General features: G+C 44.4%; 1 protein-coding gene across 5 annotated transcripts in view; it reads left to right on the forward strand.

Moving 5' to 3' along the window:
- Positions 1-18779, forward strand: part of LOC118989104 (diacylglycerol kinase iota) — a 315926-nt gene that overhangs the window by 191321 nt on the left and 105826 nt on the right. For all 5 annotated transcript variants that reach the window (XM_037049123.1, XM_037049127.1, XM_037049124.1 and 2 more), the window contains exon 21: positions 10833-10933. In XM_037049123.1, coding sequence (XP_036905018.1) covers positions 10833-10933 — 101 coding nt within the window. The remainder of the gene's footprint in view (positions 1-10832; positions 10934-18779) is intronic.

The following is an 18779-nucleotide window of genomic DNA, read 5'->3' on the forward strand; positions in this document are numbered from 1 at the left end:
GCGTCCCACCAGCCCTAGGCTGAGGAGTGGCAGAGTTGTGGGAGAGCTGTGACGCGGTGTCTCTCTCCAGAGCCAAAAGTAGCACCATCAAACAGTCTAGACCTTGGCAAGCCATGGCCAACCTGGAGGGGGAAATGTGAGTTAAAATGGAACGATAAAATACTACTTGCCTACTAAGAAAAAATAACTTTGCAAGTGTTCTTTCTCTAATATCTAGATTTTAGGAAAGCAGAGTGTCCTTTTAAAAATATTTTCTATAGAAAGCTAAAACCATATAAAGAAATGTTTCTTATGTAATACCACTCATTGTCAGGCCAATAACTTACTTTTTATTTTCTTGATGTAAGGCGAAACACGGAACTCTCTTCTTGCGAGCCTGTTTCCTAGGAAGGCAGAGCTACTTCCAAACAATGCACACAGGAACTTTTCAATAGGAGCCCACCTTTTCATTCATACATCCATCCCTTCTACCACTAACTGGAGTTATAACGTATCTCAGCCTAAATAAATGGCCATATTTATTTTCACTCCATTATTACTGCATGCCTTTTGGCTGCTGTTGTTTGATTGTTTTTACTTATAAAAAATTCTAAGTTCTTAATTTCTTTCCCAAAGGTTTATAGGTGAAATAAGTTTAAAATATTTTTAAATGACATGCAATCTCAATTTTGGGGGAAAATATTTATTAGTGTTACACCTAGATACCTGCTCACATTCCACAGTTTGATCCATCAGTTTTTGGAGTTACTAGAAGAGCAAATATACCAGCTTTTTAAACCTACTTTTAGTGTCCTTATTGATGTACATGAAAGGCCACACATTTTTCCTTCTGCAAAGTGACACTTTTTAAACTATGCAAATCCCAATACTTTTTCCAGCCTCCTTTGCAGCAAAGAAAGTCAATTTCCTTATCAGGTACAAATAAGAACAGGATATTACAATAGCTTTTGATTAGAAACCCAAGTAAAGAGTTTTAGCATTGTAAATAGCAAAGAGATACAAGGCTTTCTCTTTGATATGCAGAAATTGAAACCTGGAATAAAGTCTTTCTTTGTGAGCACATAAGCTGTGAATCCATTTAGATGGCCCTGGAATGACATTATTCTATTGTGTCTCATTGGTTCGAGCCCAGTGGTTCGTTCCTCCATTGGAGGTGGTGATTAATGGTCCTCTCTACAATCAGAACAGCAAAAGAATCTCCATTCTTTTAGTAGCAGATTATGCTGCTAAAGGTAGCTCATGTGAGTGTTTTATGATGGCATCTTTGGTCATGTGTAATAACCGGGAAACCTCCATTACATGGCCTTACTTCCTAAAGTGTCAATGGTTTGGGACCGGGGTGATGAAACACAGGGCTTGAGTTGGCCCCATTCAGGCTGTTCCAGAGTGCTCTTCATCTCAGCAATCAGAATTTGCAGAATTCTACGAATATGCATGTTTCCTCCACCCCTAATTCCCATCCATCCTTATTTCCTGTGATATTTACTTCCTTTGCCTTTCGCCATCCTATGTGTCTAATTTTAATACTCTTGAAGTCAAAAATGCATAAAGAGAGTGTAAGTGGGAACTTAAGGTCTACAACTCCTGTTCTAAAAGACTTCTTTTCTAAACTATTTTTATCCCTAGTTACCAATTTAGCAAATATCAGGAGAGGAGGCTCTGCTTTCATGAGATTTAAATCTGTAGAGGGTATCCAATGACAAGTTAGAAATTCTTCTCCATTCCTAGGAACCAGAAAGAAGTCAGAGAGTCAACCCCATACACGAGGGTAGCACAGCAACAACATAATTAGGCATCTTCAGTGATAATGCATGAACATCGAGAGAGTTGGTTTTAGTAATAGGAATTGACTTTTCCTTTGAACCAGAGTCTGGTGAGTGGTCCCCATCCTGGCCAATTACCTATTACCACACACGATTAGATCGGATGAATAATGTAGTCAGTTGCCATGAAAAATATTTTTTTTCTCATTGGGAGTTTAGCAAGTCTAGATGGGAAGCAGAATAGCTTATCACATGTTGCAAGCCTCATACTGAGCCTACACCGTGGGAGATGTAAAGAGGGATGTATAATAGCTTGGTTCCTCTTCTCAGGGAGTGCATGATTTAAGGGGGGGTGGGGCAAAATTATGCCAGGATGACATTTACCTGTCGCACTGACTGCTCGGTCTGCAGAGTGATGAGGGCATGGACGGGTGCGGGGAGCACAGTTAGGTGTGAAGTGGTAGCTTGGTCTTTGGGGGTTTTAGTGAAGGGGGTAGAGAGACACACGTAGTATTTGAAAGATAATAGCTGCAGGGGAGAGAAATAGGGAGCAGATGGAAATTCAGTTGTGAAACCAAGAGTGCCTTGAGAAGCTGAAGTCCAAGGTAAAAAAGAGCTTCCAGGAACAGGGAGTTAACAACCCCAGTGTGGACTGCTGCGAAGGGGGAATTGGAGCGAGAACTGGGATGTGAATTTAATAGGCACGATGGAAGGGACAGGAGAAAGCGAAGAGACCACATGGTCTGATAGAGAAGACACTTCGAGTGTCCATGTATGGCTTTAAAAGATAAATCTGTGATTCCGGTATCACGGTACGTGTATGTGGGGTGAAGGTCTCAGAATTGGATGACTGAGTCAGTAAGTGCTTTGAAAGTGACTGTCCCCGACCCCCCAAAATGAGTGGTCAGGAGAATTTGCAATGCTGATCAAGGCCGTGGGCCTGTGTTTTTTCCTGCAAAGCAGAGACGGTGAATCTGCTCTTCCTGTGCAGTTGCTTCGCACTGGTGCCCAGGGAACCCGATGCTCCTTCCTCCTTCCTCCCTCTAAAGGGTCCCTCTAAAGGCAGGGTCCCTCAGGGTCCCTCTAAAGGCAGGGACCCTGACACCCTAAAGGAGAGACAGTCTCTGATAACCACATGCCCACAGCACTCTTCTACATAGTCATTCATGACAATTTCAGAAGCATACATATTCACTGCGTATTTTGATGAGGACACGCAAATGCGCATTTCCAAGTGTACGTGAAAATCTTCAAAAAATCGTACGGTTATGTTTTGTTTCAACCAGTGGCACACACGTCTTTGGCTCTTTGATACTTGCAGCCTATTTTAAAACTGGTAGCCGTTAAGCCTGCAAATGTTTCTTTGGTAGGTGACAGTTCCCGGTGCTTAAAGTTTATGTTCTTTTGTCCTCAGTACCTGTGGGCTGATTGTCTCAGTGGTTTAAACCCAGTTTTAACCCAAGTAGTAGAAGAAAGACCAGTAAACAGAAACTGTGGAGACAGAGCAAGTTAGAGTCAGTAGGAAGAATTTGCAAATGCTTAGAGCAGTTTAAACAAAGAACAGGGTACCTCACCCCTGGACAGGAATTAAGCAGGACCAAGCAGCTGTTGGAAGATGCAGTCCTACAGGATTATAGAATCGGAGAGCAAATATTGAATCGGATAACATCTAAGATCTCTCCCAACCCTCTCATGCTTTAACTCCGTCATCTTGTTGGAGATCGCAGGGGCCGGCTGTCTCAGATCATTAGTAGCAGCTATGACATATCAGCTACTTCACAGATGGCTTCTGAAGCGGCCAGGAACAATCCTCTTCTGTCAAAAACGAATTAACCTGTAGAGGTACTTTCTCTGGAAAACCACGCTGGGCCGTGGGAGCCCGTGATTGACTGCTGCTCCTGTGATGTTGGTTGATACCCTTGGTTCCAAATTCACAAACTCCTTTTCAACTTCTTTCACATTCCGGAGGCACGAGTCTCCACTCTGGGAAGAAGGCAGCGGAGTATTAGTTTTGTCTGAACGCGGCAGGTATCTAAAGTCCACTTTAAATGCCTGTTCGGAAGGCTTGATCTAATTTGGTTTTATCATTCGATGTAAAGAGGCTCACTTCGGTGCATTTGGGGATAGCTTATTGTCAGTGGCAGTTTGAAAACGTCCCAGGGTAAATTGTAGCAATTTCTAAGAAGTTGCTGAAGGAAGCCATTGAGTATAATTATTTTTAAATAAGGCACAGCTTGCTAGCTGATGGAAGGACGCGTTGGTAGATGTTTCTGATTCCCTGTTATTTAATCGAAGGCCAGGCAGTCCTGAAGCGGTTTACATACTGTTCTGGATGGGACATCCGCCCTTTGGACGTTCTTTCCTCTTTTTTTTAAATATTTGTGTGGATCCCATATATAAGATGCAAAGGAGTGCAAGACCAGAACCCAGCATGGATTCAGCTTCAGACCTAAGTGGAAAAGGGGCAGAAATGAACAGCCAAATCATTGTTTCCCTGAGGCTCCCAAAGGAGAGAGAGACGCTCCCATGGCAAACTACTACAGCCTCAGGGCCGTGTGGACTTTCTGCATTTCATTCAATTGTTCCAAACCAGTTATTGAAAACAGCAAATGTCAGGCTCTATTTTAGGTGCTGGGGCTGCAAAGAGAAGGAAGAAATAGAGTTTCGTGCCATGAACTCCTGCCAGAAATTCAAATTTGAATCAAAGTTCACTCATAAAACAAGGACCAGTGCAAATGAATTGTACTCAAGATTAGTAGAACCATACTTTATTATATCTAGGTTATGATCAGGTAGCAACTCACACTTACATTGCTGGGAAGAAATTAAAGCAACCTATTTCTGTTATGATTAAATCGGGCCTCAAGGGAGAAAGGCGGACAGAGTTGCAATGCTTGTCAGCCTTGCAAAAGAAAACCCTTTATATTCGAAGGAGTAACAAGCGTCTGGTTAGATTAGAGTCCATCATAAAAATCAATGAGTCTACGTAATGAGTGTCTTAAGTGGCAGCTCTTACACCGAACCATTTAAGAAATGCTAATGAAAATAATATATTCGTAAGTAACAAATGTAGAATAATTATATACTGTGACGCTAAGGGTCTCCTCTGTACCATGAATTAGGATTTACAGCCTTAATATTTTTCAGCAGAAGATCTCGCAAACACTCGCGGTCCCCACTTCCATTCTCATCTAACAGACGGCAGATGCGGCGTGACTCTGAGTCTGTCTCCCCAGCCACGTCAGCATGCTCCCTTGCTGTTCAGGTCTGAGGTCTGCCGACGACTGTTTAGAGCCGAGGCTCTCGTTCCTGCGATGATGTGACTATCCAGGACCAAATTTAAAAAACGTGGGGCTTATGGAAATTGGAAAGGCATCAGGATGCTAGTAATAGTAATAACAGTAGATTATGTTTGAAGAGGGGAAGGTGGGATAAATGGTGAGGGAAGGAGACTTGATTTGGGGTGGTGAGCACACAATACAACATACAGGTGATGTGTTATAGACTGTACACCTGAAACCTATATAATTTTATTAACCAGTGTCACCCCAATAAGTTCAATATAAAAGTATCTATCTATCTATCTATCTATCTATCTATAGATATATCTATAGATAGATATATAGATATATATATGTTATTTCTGAGCACTTACTACTTACCAGGAGTGGGAGGAATGGGTTACCCATCTCACATGTGTGTTCTCATTCAATACTCCCTGCATTATATATTTTTCTTTCAGCTTCTTCGCAACTCTTAAGTGCCTTTTTAAACAATTGAAAGAAATTTTCATTTGCAGTTGACATTCAATATTGTATTAGTTTCACATATACAACATAGTCATTAGACATTAATATAACTTATGAAGGGATCACCCTGATATTTCTGGTACCTGTGTGACACCATCCATATTTATTACAATATTATTGGCTATATTCCTATGCTCTACTTTCCATCCCTGTGACTATTTTTATGACTGGCAATTTGTACCTCTTAAAAATTTTTTTAAAAACAACTATCAACATTATTATCAGTCTCGTTTTTAGGTCAGAAAATGGTTTAGACCTGGTATCGTCAGCTTTCACAACGTCACACATACTAATTGTCAGAGTTCAGACTGGAACTAAACTTTTCTGACCCAACACCCTGCTTTGCATGCTGGGATCCTGTCTCAGCATCGGGGTGTTACTCTGAGATGTTTCATGTTTCCAGTGAGAAGCGGGGATAATGTGGCGTCCATTGTCTACAAGTGACCCGGGGTAGCAGAAGCACCCAGCTCGTCCCCTCTGTCCCTCAAGGGTGACCATGTGGAGGAGATGGGAATGGAGGAGTCTGTTATCAGTCTGAGAGAGACAATGTGTGTTAGTAAAGAAATTGGTTGAGGCCCTGGCTGGTGTAGCTCAGTGGATTGAGCGCGGGCCTGCGAACCACACGATCGCGGTTCGCTTCCCAGTCAGGGCACATGCCTGGGTTGCAGGCCAGTTCCCTGCAGGTCAACTCCCAGCAGGGGACGCACGAAAGGCAACCATACATTGATGTTTCTCTCCCTCTACTTCCCCTCTAAAGATAAATAAATCTTTAAAAAAAAAAAAGAAATTGGTTGAAAGAATGGTGAGACTTGAAGGCATAAAGGAGAAGTTGAGCCTCATGAGTGGAAAGTCTCCTACAGGAGGGGAGAGAATAATGCGAGTCAGGTGTGAGTGGAGATGAGCATTCCAGTTTTGTCTTGGTGGCACTGCCCTGCCCTGCCCCCAACATCTCGGGACAGGAGAGCGTAATGTGGAAGGGAAGTCGTGGTCTGGAGATTTGGGAGGCCCCTGTGAGTGGATATAAGGCAGGGTATTCTCATGGTTCTTGGCAAAATCGCCATGGGGGACAATGGGGAGTTAGGGTCAGAGCCATGAACTTCCACTGTGCCTGGGCTCACTCTGGATGTTTCACAGAAAAGGAGTGAGGCAGTGACAGTTTGAGGTCATTGCCCAATTTCAAAGGTAGTTCGAAGATTGCCGAGTTCCCTCGGGACTCTTGAGAAGTCCCCCGGATGTCAGGTCCAGAACCCCTAACCCAGAGCTTCAGTCGGGATTGGGGCAGCTTGAGCTAGACGTCGGCACGGAGGCAAGTGTATTTTTACCCAGGTTATTAGTCTCCTCTATGCTCTACTAACTTCCTCGGCAAATTTAATTTTAGAAAGCTAATGGCAGTTCTGTTCCCCAGACTCCATGGAGCACCTTTATCATCTTCCACTGCAATCAGCCATTAATGGGACACTAATATATTTTGACATAAAGGGACAGGACTGAATTACTTGGCTTGCGTTTCATCTCTGTGTACCTTTTCTCCCAAGTTTTAGTTATTTTCATGTTATTGGCTGCCCTGTGAAAGCCCAGGTGAGAGAAGACCCGGGAGAATCTTCCCTGGTGTCACGGAGAATCGTGACACCAGCCAGGCTGGACAGTATTCTGCCAGGGGAGGCCCAGCAGCTCGTCACGAGGGTCTAGGGTGACTGCTGTATATGCCTCAAACCTCTCCCAATACCTGGCATTACAGATGCCACGGCTGATTAGGCAGAACCTTCTCTCAGGGCAGAATCTTCAGAATAATAATTAGACTGGTAATAACTCACGTCTACTCAGCACTTACAATATGCCAGACAGTTTTCTAAGTGCATCAACTGTATTGACTCTTCACTTCTTACAATAGCCCTATGAGGGGAATACTGTTACTGTCTTTTTCCCCAGGAGGAAACGGAAGCACAGCGTTTCCTGGTTAGGCAGCAGGGGAAGCACGTCCCTTCAAATCCAGGCAGTCTGAGTGGGAGTCTGAGCTGCCTCAGTTCACTGCCGTGCACACCAGGGTTTTCCATCACGGACTCCATGACTGAGTGCCCTAAAATTTGCTGATGGGCCTCACCTATGGCGACATTTGGTAGCAGGCCAAACGCGAGGAACCCTGATCAGAAAACTGGGTGGAAGCGAGCTGCCGCTGGTAGGAAAGGCGGATGCGCGGTTGGCAGAAGCGGGAGCCTGAGGGCAAGACTGTGACTGTGTAGGAAGGTGGATGGGAGAGAGCGGCAGAGAGCTTAGGGAGAGTCTCTGTTTTCTTCTGTCTGGCTTAGCTGGTCATCCCGGAGACGAAATGAGATGTGAATTCATGCGGGATCTGAAAGTTCTATTCAGATGAAAGTTCCTGCCGTGTGTCCCTGGCGTTCTCCTGTAAGCCAGGGAGATTGGTTCAAGAGGCAGCAGTCTGCGGTTGGAATTGGCTGGCGGGTCCAGATGAGAGGCGGGCTCACACTTGGGAGCCCAGGGGGAGCCCCCTGGAGGAGGGGTGCAGTGACTGGTCTGCAGTCAGTCCCCGAATCCTATTTCCCCATCTGTCGCTAATGCTGTAACCAGGTCTTAGTCTTGGTAGCCCCAGCCCACTGGGGAAGCCTGGAGCTCTCTGCCAGGAGACCTGCTGTTATCTCCAATGCTGTGTACACAGAGCTCTTTCACACTCTGCCGTCCCCCGTCCCCCCTTACAGAGTGTGATGCCATGGCTCCAGCTTCCTTCTAATCTGCGATGCTTGCAGGAAAATAGCTACCAATTACAGTCTATGCAGGTCACTGGGGTCAACTTGGAAATGAAAAGGTCAGACCCCTCTTTATTTCTGGATAAGCATTTGGTATGAACATTGTATGATCACTCTATTAATCTCGGAAAGGCTTTCCTATCTCCTCACATTTAGTACAAAACACTCTGTTATAGTTCTTATTTTTACTCTTGTCCTGAGATATCATCATTCATTTATATATTGGCATACTGTTACAGTAATAAGGTTATTTTTCTAAAAACAGTGATAGTCAATGTAAAAATAATCCCCAAATCCTATCATGTGGGGATAACCACTTGGGACCAGCTGCTCACACGTTTTTCTCCAGATATTTCTCTACATATACGAACTCCAAGGTTCCGCAATTTATGTGAAGACGATGCCATGTGTAATTTCCCACCATGCTTTTCACTCAACAGTATGTTATTCTCTTACCTTTCCCTTGATGAACGTGGATCTGAACACTCACTCAATTTGCCCAGCGTTCTTTGGTGTGAACCCACTGCTGTTCACTCAACCACCCTGTTTACTGTGTATTGATGAAGAAGAGGCTCTGAGCACTGTGCTGAGATCACCTGTTAGTCCAAGATCCCGGGTGGCTCTGCCGTCAAACCCACGGGGTTCTTGGCATCAGTCCACGTAAGGAACACGAAACCACTGAGGGACGGGTCCAAGGGTCTGCTCGAAGTTCTGCCTCTTACAAGCTATATGACTGAAAACCACTCTCTCTCTGAACCTCAGTTTCTCTCTCTGTAAATGATGGTGTGGGCATGCATGGTATTTAAAGCCTGTTCTCCTAATCTACAAACGTGCTGCCAAACCGTACCTTCCATCACAAGCTAAGTACTCAGGTCAGTTTCGTTTGTCAGTGCCTGCTGGTGTCCGGCACAGTGCCCAGCACAAACGGGTGCCCAGCAAACGCGCTTTGACTGAACGGACCAGTGCAACTGCTGAATCTGGCTTCTCAGCGTTCCCTGAGAAACACCTTTACAGTTCAGTATTGGCTTAATTTTTAAGTCAGTAAACCTCAGACCTTTTTACCAGTCCTCCATCTCTCTTTAGAGTTTATGCACTTCTATCTAAACCTGTGTGTGTGTGTGTTGGGGGAGAGAACTGTGCATGGATGTATACATATATCTCCACCTGGATGCCTGTGAGGTTTTTTTTGGGGGGGGGTGTGAGTAGAGTGACCGTCTATATGGAGGGAGTTAACTATACTTTGCCCCAAATGTGACTTTAGACAAGAGAATTAGATTACACTATTTTTTTTCTCTACCCCTTCCAGGGTTGCAATGAAAGGAAGTGCATGTGTGGGTGGGTGTGTGATGAGGTGGGAGTGGCAGTAATCTCTTTTTAAAGTATCCGTTCTTTCTTCTATCCATCTTCTCCTTCTTTCTTTTCTTCTCTCTGACCTTCTTTCTTCCCTTTCGCCCTCCCTCCCTTCCTTTATTGAAATAAATTAAAGAGTAATGCCATTCTTTCTCCTTTAGTCAATGGTGACTTTTATCCCGTAATATAAGAAAGGAAAACCAATCCTCTATTTCAGAACATTTTCTGACCAATGAAATCTAAGTATAAAATAATGGTCAAGGACACTTGTGGGGATTGTGTTATATTAATAATATATTGGTCCATAGCGATGATGATGAAAAACAAATTGTTTCACGCAACTAATACTCTTAACTAAACTATTTGGAAAATACCACGTAAGAACATCCGAGGAGTCCAGGTAAAGATGTTGTGAAGATAAACAGGATGCTTCCGAAAGCTTGGTGCTGCCTCTTTTATGGTTTAATATTCTGAACTGGTATGGATTGGGTTCTTTTAAAATGAGGTACGTACTTCATTCCCTTCCTAAAGGAAGTACAGTGCACGTACTTCCGGTCTTTATTTTGCTCAGTGTCCCTGCGGCAACGTGACTGCGGTGCGCAGTCAACGTGACTGCGGTGCGTCTGATGGGGAGGGGCTCTCAGAGACTAGTCAGGTGTCTAGAGCTATTTCAGTGTCAGTCCTACGCTTTTGGGACTCCTGGCTTGCTCTTCGTAGTTTCCCTGTCTCTTCTGAGGGTCCAGCAGCCACGCTTGGCTGTTACGGTGTATTTGCCTAGAGCATTTCTTTGCCGCTCTGTGCCACTGCTCCCTGGGTCAGACTTGCTGCGTGTCATTTATCGTGGCACCAATCACGTGATCTTATTAGACTTTTGACTAAGTTAATAGCAAATATCTTATGAGTGGTCCCCAGATGCTTTTCCTGCTTCTCTCCATGTTCTTAACCTAAATTTCAGAAACTCCAGGCTTCTGGAGGTGTGTTCTCCAGATAATTTCTGGAGTCCGGTTAAGGCCCCACAATGCTGGTTTGAATGGGAATGTTTTCTTCTAAAGCGTGAAGACAGGACATTGCCCTTAGTCCCTCCAGGTGCCCGTGACTCCCGGTTCCACTCCGGCCTTTTGGTCTGACATGCGGTTCTTGTTTTGCAGCCCCCAGTCTGTCCCAGACCGCCTGCGGATCCGCGTGAACAAAATCAGTCTGCAAGACTATGAAGGGTTCCACTACGACAAAGAGAAGCTCCGAGAAGCGTGTAAGTTGGAAGGGCCTCATTCGTTTCATGGGATCTGCCTGTCCCCAGCTTCTTGAGCCTCCTTGCTTTGGCGGATAGATTCAGCTTGTATCTGAAAACCACGGGGAGGGATATGAAGGGAAAGGAAGGAACGTGAACCCCAAGGGATGATACGCAGGCTGAAGGAAATGGAACTGGAAAATGACATAAAATCATTCTGCTCAAGATGCCACGTTAGGACCTCGTGGTGTATGGACCGCTCTAGTCTCAGCTTTACCTAAAATGAGTGCGCAGAAAGTCAGTCATGCCACACGGTAGAGTAACACCCAGGAAACTCTTGTGACAGACAGCACAAGTGTCTCCCTAGAATCTGGCATTACCAAATAGTGTCCTCATGCTCTACGAAGGCACGACGGAGTTATCCGTGAAGACACGTCCCGCGCTTCTAGCTGTTCTGTGATGTGTGACATGAAGAAAGGCCCCCTGGATACTCAATGTCCCGATGAAGTGATTCACTGATGAGGTCCCATTGCTTCTGAAATCTTACACGGAGTCAACAGATGAGCTGTTTCTCCACGTTCTTATTTTCTATATACCTCTTTACATAGAGAACTAAATTTTTGTTCACCGCATCTGCCCTTCAGTCTGTACCGGGCACTTTTTAGGTTCCAGTCACTATTTTCGGTCCCTGTCTCTGTCGTGTGAAAACTGAGTAAGGCAAGCCAGAAGATCAGACCACAGGTGTATCTGATGTTAGGGACCTGGGCTCCCCCGGAAGGATGGGCACCAGCAGTCAATGGCAGTGAAGTCAGAGAAGAGCAGGACCAGTGTGTGAGGGCGCAGGCAGGGAGGCTGACAGAAAGAAAGGAATCGAGCACAGAACCAGGGATCTATGAGCCAGATCCCCTGGCTGCCTCCAAGTGTGAACCTGCCTGGAGTTGGAGAAGATGCTCAAAGTTGAACCTGGCAAGGGTAGAGTAGGAGAAGCGTGCTTGAGACAGTGACTTCCAAGCCCTGACTTCTGAACCTGTGGCCTGGAGTCAGGTTTGGTGGATGAAAATCCTGAACTCCAGGGACACTCTCAGGGGTGGGTACAGGGACTTTTGGACCTGGAGGGGGCAATGCCCAAGGACCTATTTCCATGGCAGACCAGTCCCCGACCAGGGGATTCTGTGTGAAATTACTGCCTTCTCGCTTCTCTCTGCGGTGTCATCTTCCTTAGCTAGCTTCTCCCCAGCCACGTCACTCTGTCCTTCCCTCCCATTTCCTTGGGCAGGAAAGTTGGAGGTGGAGGAGGAGGAATTTCCCTGAACTTCTGCGCTCCTCTTTCCTCTACGTGACAGGTTACATTTTCTCATGTAAATGAGGTTGTATGTGACAGACTGCACAGAATCTGATTTAACTCAAAACATGACGGACACATATGTTTGCAGTGGGAGATGTAGCTACAATATAAATGAGACTTTCAGAGCTTACAGATGGTAAAGAATAGGGTTTTATGTTCTCGATTGACTCAAACTTCTAAACAAATAGATTGTAATTTTTGAAAAATTAAAAATGAGAAGTAAGGACTACTCTGAACCTTACCATCCACTCTGAAGAACGTCATTTGGGAGTGGAGAAGCAGTTAGAGTTTTTGCCTGATCTGTGGACTTGAGTGATCTGTGCTGTCTCTTCTAGGCAGTATCTGGCCATCATTGCCAGGTGGAGTTGTGATTTGAGTTTTTACAAGAAGAGGACGTTTCTTGGTGGGTGCTTTACTCACCACATCTTACTTGATAAAACTTCTGTGTGAGGAAACTTCCTGTACCAAATTGGGAGAGGTGAATTGGTATAAAAATGCCGCTTTGCTGAGTTTAATGCGCACCCTTTGCCCAAATTTTTCAGGGAAAATAATGATGTGTGTTATACAGGGGTAGCACTAAAATGTGAGTATGCATTATACACTGCAAAATACAGGGAAATCCAAGTTCAGCAGACCTGAAAGAACAAAGAAACACTCACAGAGGGAATCAAGGAATTAACTTATTCTAAAGATTTGGGTTTAAAGAATACTTAATCAGTAGTGAAGGGGGCCAACTCAGCCATCCTGCTTTTAATGTATGCGAGGATGCCTCTCACCTGTGGTTGCCCAGGGACGTATGTCCTTTGGGGTTACTACTTGTTTCTTACCCTCTTTTACTCAGCTTCCTCTTGTGCTCAGCAGACCTGCAACTAAGCACAGATTCATGGGAGGGCTGGCAGAGGTCAAGTTCGGACTAAAGGCAAAAACCAGTTCAAGTTCATAGGTGATATCCATGCCAGAAGGTATGTGTAGCTTACTATTCATACCTTCTGTGTGAATGAGGTATTCATACAGAACAGGTATTATTTTAGAAGCACGAATTAAGTGAAATTCATAGGACGCATCTAGCTAAAAGGGATTCTAGGAATGTGCTGACCTGCATCCCAGAAGGAAAAAAGGGGTGAATCCTCTTAGGTCATTTATTTATTGTCAACATTCAAGGTCGAAACCAGAGCAGGACTGCATTGCTGGGTTTAAAAAATGAGCTTCCTTTCTCGCTGGTAGGCACCGAGTGATTCACCCAGGCACCGTGGACTGTTTGCCATCACTGTTTAATAGAATCTGGCGCGTGGGTCTGCATCATCCTTTTTATTACATTACAAATCGAGTGTTTGTCGCTAACAGGGCCCTGCTTCCGTCTGTGTGGCAGGACCCCGTGGTAATTACAGCCTGGCAGCCCCTTTAATTACCTTGCTTCTTTTAGCCAATAAACAGATGACTGTTCTATTCCAATACATTTCCCCTTCATGGAGCCCCAGCACACCGGGGGGCACTCACCCTAAAATAACAGCACAGAAAGCTTATTCTTTGCCAGTCCCTCCCTCAGCTCTTGCTGGTAAATTTTAGACTTGCTTAGAACAATTAGTCTTATTCATTGGATTAATGAATTATTAATCCTTAAGTTAATGGTTATGAAGTCTGAGGAAGGAAACTCTATGCACCTTAAGAGGTAGGAACATAGAGAGAAAGTGGCCATGTTAGAAAAGATTCTTAAAGTAAATTTATGATAATGACAGCAGAGACTCACTAATAATTTGAATAAAGTATATAAAGGGATCCGTGCTAAGGCATGGAGTCATTTTGTTGCTGGGGCCCAAGACAGGCTGCCTCGAAGTATCCCAACAATAGCATCTTGATTATTTTGAATTAAAGTTACTTAAGGAATAGCCAGTGTAAGGAAAACACTGACCCCTCTGACCCCTGAAAAGGAGGAGAGAAATCACCCATGTGAAAGGCCTTCCCTTGGGAGTCGGAGGGAGACAGCGCTCTTCCCATTCGATTTAAAGAACCCAGGGCCACAGAGTCTGCGCAGACGCACCGCGGGGCCTCCTCCTCAGTGTACTGCCCAAGCCCAGACTTTGCTGGGGTCCCTCAGGAATCAGTACCCAACCCGCTGAGACTCCTCCCTGACGCACGCAGACTTGGTTGTCCTGCCGGTTCTTCCTTCACAAATGTATTCTTTGTCTAAAAGCATCAAAAGGTGCACGATTCCGTCGTCTCCTTGAGCCTCGTTTTGTGATTGGACTGCCATGTTACAGCCGCCCATGCGTGCGTATTCAGTTAGTTTCTTCTCCCGTCAATCTAGCCCTGTGTCGCTTTTATTGTTTCATTGTCAGTCCTGCTGTGGGAACCGAACAAGTGTAGGGCGGTGGGAATTCTTCCCTTTCCCTGACTTCGTCTAGATAAAGGCTTGTCAGTTTTGAAAATCTGTTCTATTTCTCACTTGAAGAGAGTTTCATTGCTATGTGACATGTATTTTTATATCTAGAATAATAACGTGTTACTGGCCAAGATTTAACTCTGTCCCGTAATACTGTCTAAATGTTACTTCTGGCATTAGCTCACTCTGCACTTGCGAACTGCTGGGGTAATTCATGCAAGTCTAGGGCTTCAAACACAAAAGCAAAAACCAGTTTAGAACAGATTGAAAACAGATGTCGCCTCTAAAAGTAGGAGGGGACTAATATTTGTTGTATAACAAATAGAATGCTCAGTAGTCCTTTGTATACATTGGCTCAGTGTAATGGATATTATCTGGATATTTATAGTGTATGTAATATATAATATATAATCTCAGCATATTATTCTCTGGTAAAGACTGTAATGGAATTTCTCTGTCTTTTGTTGAGCGACTTAGTAGAAGAGTCAGAAATGTTTGTGCTTGAATCTCAGTTGCAACCTTGACAAAGTAACTTCTCTGAGGACCAGAAACCTCATCTCTAAAATGAGGATATAATTGCAGCCCCATAGAGTGCTGAGGGTTACACATAATCTTGTGTTTGAAACCCCTGGTGCAAAACCTGGCCTATTAGCATGCTCTCCAGAAATAGTGCCTAGGTTGTTGTGACCGCTATGGCTAAAGACACGTTCCCGTCCCCCTGGCCCTTAATCTCAGGTCCGAAACCCAGGCTCAGAGCCGCTGACCTCCCCTACACACGTCTCTCGCTTCGGGTCACTTTCTCCCGTTCCAGAATAGAATTGGAAACATTGGCGATACCACAGAAAGATTGTGGGGAGAAAATATAATCGATCATTCAATTTACTTTTACTGTGTCTACTAGTAGAGGAGACGGCTCTAATGCAAGGTGTTTAAACCTATTCATGTGCACACTGAGTGCTCATATTTGGTGATTTGACCAGATATCTGCAAATTCCCTTTCTTAAGTTTTAATGCCATCTCATAATTGCATCATCTGGTGTCCATCACCAAGTTTTTGTTTTTAAAGAAGTCCTTTTTGTTTCAGCCAGTGAGGGACAGAGTAGAACTGTTCAGCATTTTGTATGGCCATGAATGGTATCTTTGTCAATGAGACTGATAACCAAACTCTAGACTTTGTGTTCCAGTGTCCGATCCAGGACATCACACTGCATAGGGTTGGCACGCCTCCCCAGTCCTCTCTGTTGTGACAGTCACTCAGTCTTTCCTTTTTCCCTCTTTCTTTTCTATGACCCTGATGGTCTTGAGGGATACTGGCCAGATATCCTGTAGACTGTCCCCTAATCTGGCTTTCTCTGTTGTTTTACTCTTAGTTAGACTGGAGCTGTGGGCTTCTGGAAGGAAGGCTGCAGAGGGGAGGGTGACCCGCCAGCCCCGGGCAGCCCAGCTGCTGTAGCCTGAACACCGGGTTGAGGTTGTATTTACTAGGTTTCTCCGTTATAACATTATGACTTTTTTCTTGCCCTGTGCTACGCTTTGTGAGTGAGTCACGGAGGCAAAGCCATCTCCACTCTGGGGGCAGGTGGGTCACTGGATTTTCCATTGGTTCAAGTTTTGTATTGGACCTCAATGGAATTTTATAACTACGCCAACGTGCTGGAGCCCTTCACGCTTCCATGCGTCCATGCTTTCAAAAGCTATGTATCTGCATGACATTTGATGTTAGGCATTGAAGGCTGAGAACAATATCACTTATTCAGTACATATTTATTGAGTGCTTACTCTGAGCAAACAATGGTCAACAAAACCCAAACCCCCCAAACAGAAGCAGTCTGATTGGCTGGGACATTTTTATCATGTGACAAGGACTGTGGTAGAGCTACAGAAACACTATGTACCTATTCTCCTAGCAAACATCACCTATTGTAAATAACAGAAGGAGGGGAGGGGGTGTGTACACCAGAATGCGAAAAGCTAATCTAACCTCCTGCGAGTTGCATGACCTCGAGCAATGCATTTGCCCTCTCCAGGCTACAGTTGCTTTATCTGCTTGATGGGGTGGTTAAGTTAGGTTTTTCCGAAGGACATACTATGTGATAACAGATCCTTAGCCCTGTAGACATTAGAGAGGATTTTGAATTTTTTGAAGACATATGTCCTTTAGTAAAGTTTTTAAAACTGCAGTATTACTGTCTTGAGAACACGCACTGGGAGATCGTGTGAGTGCGTTTTGCTTCGTGAGTTTGCTAGAGACACTGATTTTTTTTCCGTCAATTGCTTCAACTAAAGTTGAATCTTTCCCCCTCATTTAACAAGTTGACAACCATACTGTTCAGCAGAGATGAGGTCTCCGTGTGGCAAAGGTTGGTGTCCTGCCGTTCTGAAACCTCAGTTAGTGATGTCAGTCTGTCCTCTGAAGGGCACTGTCCATCCCTGTGTGAGTGTGTTTATGTTTATTCCTATTTTCATGAAGTGACATTCACCCAAAGTTTTGTGATTGGTTTCTTGTACTGTTCTCCTCTGTCTTCTGTCTGTGTATGTGTGTATATCTTTTGTCTGTTATATGTGTGTGTGTGTATCATATTTATTTTAATGTAATAACAAATAAATATAGTAAGAATAGTTAACAGGTATTGTACTACTGCTGTGAGCTAGGAAATGTTTTAATTTTTCTATACATATCATGTAATTTAATTCTCCCAATGTCTTTGTGTGATAGGTAGTGTTCTTATCTCAGTGTATGTATTCAACAATGGAAGCACAGAAAACTTAAGGGAGCTGTCCAAGGGCCTGGCATTCTGCATACTTATTTAATAACTATGTTCTCTATTTCCTCCAGGGAGTGGTTCTTATTTTCTTACATACGATACCTTGAATAGTACATTTGTTTTAAAATCTTTCACTATCCCTTTCAAATGCCTTTTTTGTCTTTAAACTGACTTTGTTTTAATTTACTCTGATTTTTTTGGACAGCTTTCTGTCTTTGGATTTCCCTCCACCCTCGAATAAGTCATCCATTCATAAAGGCAACAAATATTTATTGACCATTGACCATATTTCTGTTACTATTTCAAGTGATGGGGCTGAAACGTGCCCGCGCTTGTAGAGCGTATTTGCCAGTGGGACAGACCTACAAATAAATAATGTACCATAGTATTAAGTGTGACCAAGGAAATAAAGCACACATGTGGATTTCTGGGAGAACAGCGTCCCCAGATCGAGGGAACGAGGAAGTTCATGTGGCTGGAACCTGGCTGGTTGCAGCAGAGGTGGAAATGATTTTGAACTTGAAGGAACTGACCATCACATGGATGGGACTTGTAGACCGTGGAGGGGGCCTTGGATTTTTATTCTGACTATGACGAGAACATACTGGAGTTATTTGAAAAGGTGTGTAATAGCCTGCTTTCATTTATTCTGAATCATTCTAGATGCTGAGTGGAGAATTGGTGGTTGGGGGGCAAAGCTGGAAATAGGAGCACCAGTTACAAGGCTGATACGATATTCTAAGGGAGAGAAGTTGAGGGAGTTGGAAGAAGTAGCAGCGTTGGGGAGAACCAGATGGACTCTGGATCTATTTTGGAGAGAATGCGGGCAGGATCAGATGATGGGTCGGTTGGACTCTGCCAGAGAAAAGGTGAACTGAGGATGCCTCCTTCTGAGGTTTTGGCCTCCACGATGCAGTGAGCAGACGGAGGGGAGCTGTAGGGGCCCAAGGGAGGCCAAGAGGAAGCACACAGCGAGACAGAAAAATAAAACATGAGGGCTTGTTGGCTGGAAGCCAGGAGAGGAAAAATGTTTTATAAAAGGGGTGACAGCCGTGTCAAATGCTCTAGCGAGGTGACGTAAGATGCATGCTAAGAATGAGCAATCAGATCTGGGTCGAGGGTGGTTATTAGCACCCTCACACGAGGTTGTACGGTGAAAAGGGTGAGGCTGAATAGAGTAGGTTCACGAGCAAATGGAAGCCGAGAAGATTGCTCCTTTAAGGTGTTAACCTGTAAAGGGGAAGAGAAAAATGGGCCAGTGGCTGAAAGGAGATGTGGAATCAAAGGAGAAGTTTTGTCTCCTTTGTAAGATGCTATAGCTATGGTTCTGATGTGTATATGCTTGCGGGACCAATCCCCTTGCAGGGAGAGCTTGGT

Source organism: Sturnira hondurensis, unplaced genomic scaffold, assembly GCF_014824575.4.
Source record: "Sturnira hondurensis isolate 20B ecotype Veracruz unplaced genomic scaffold, ASM1482457v3 Scaffold0006437, whole genome shotgun sequence".
Classification (NCBI taxonomy): domain Eukaryota; kingdom Metazoa; phylum Chordata; class Mammalia; order Chiroptera; family Phyllostomidae; genus Sturnira; species Sturnira hondurensis.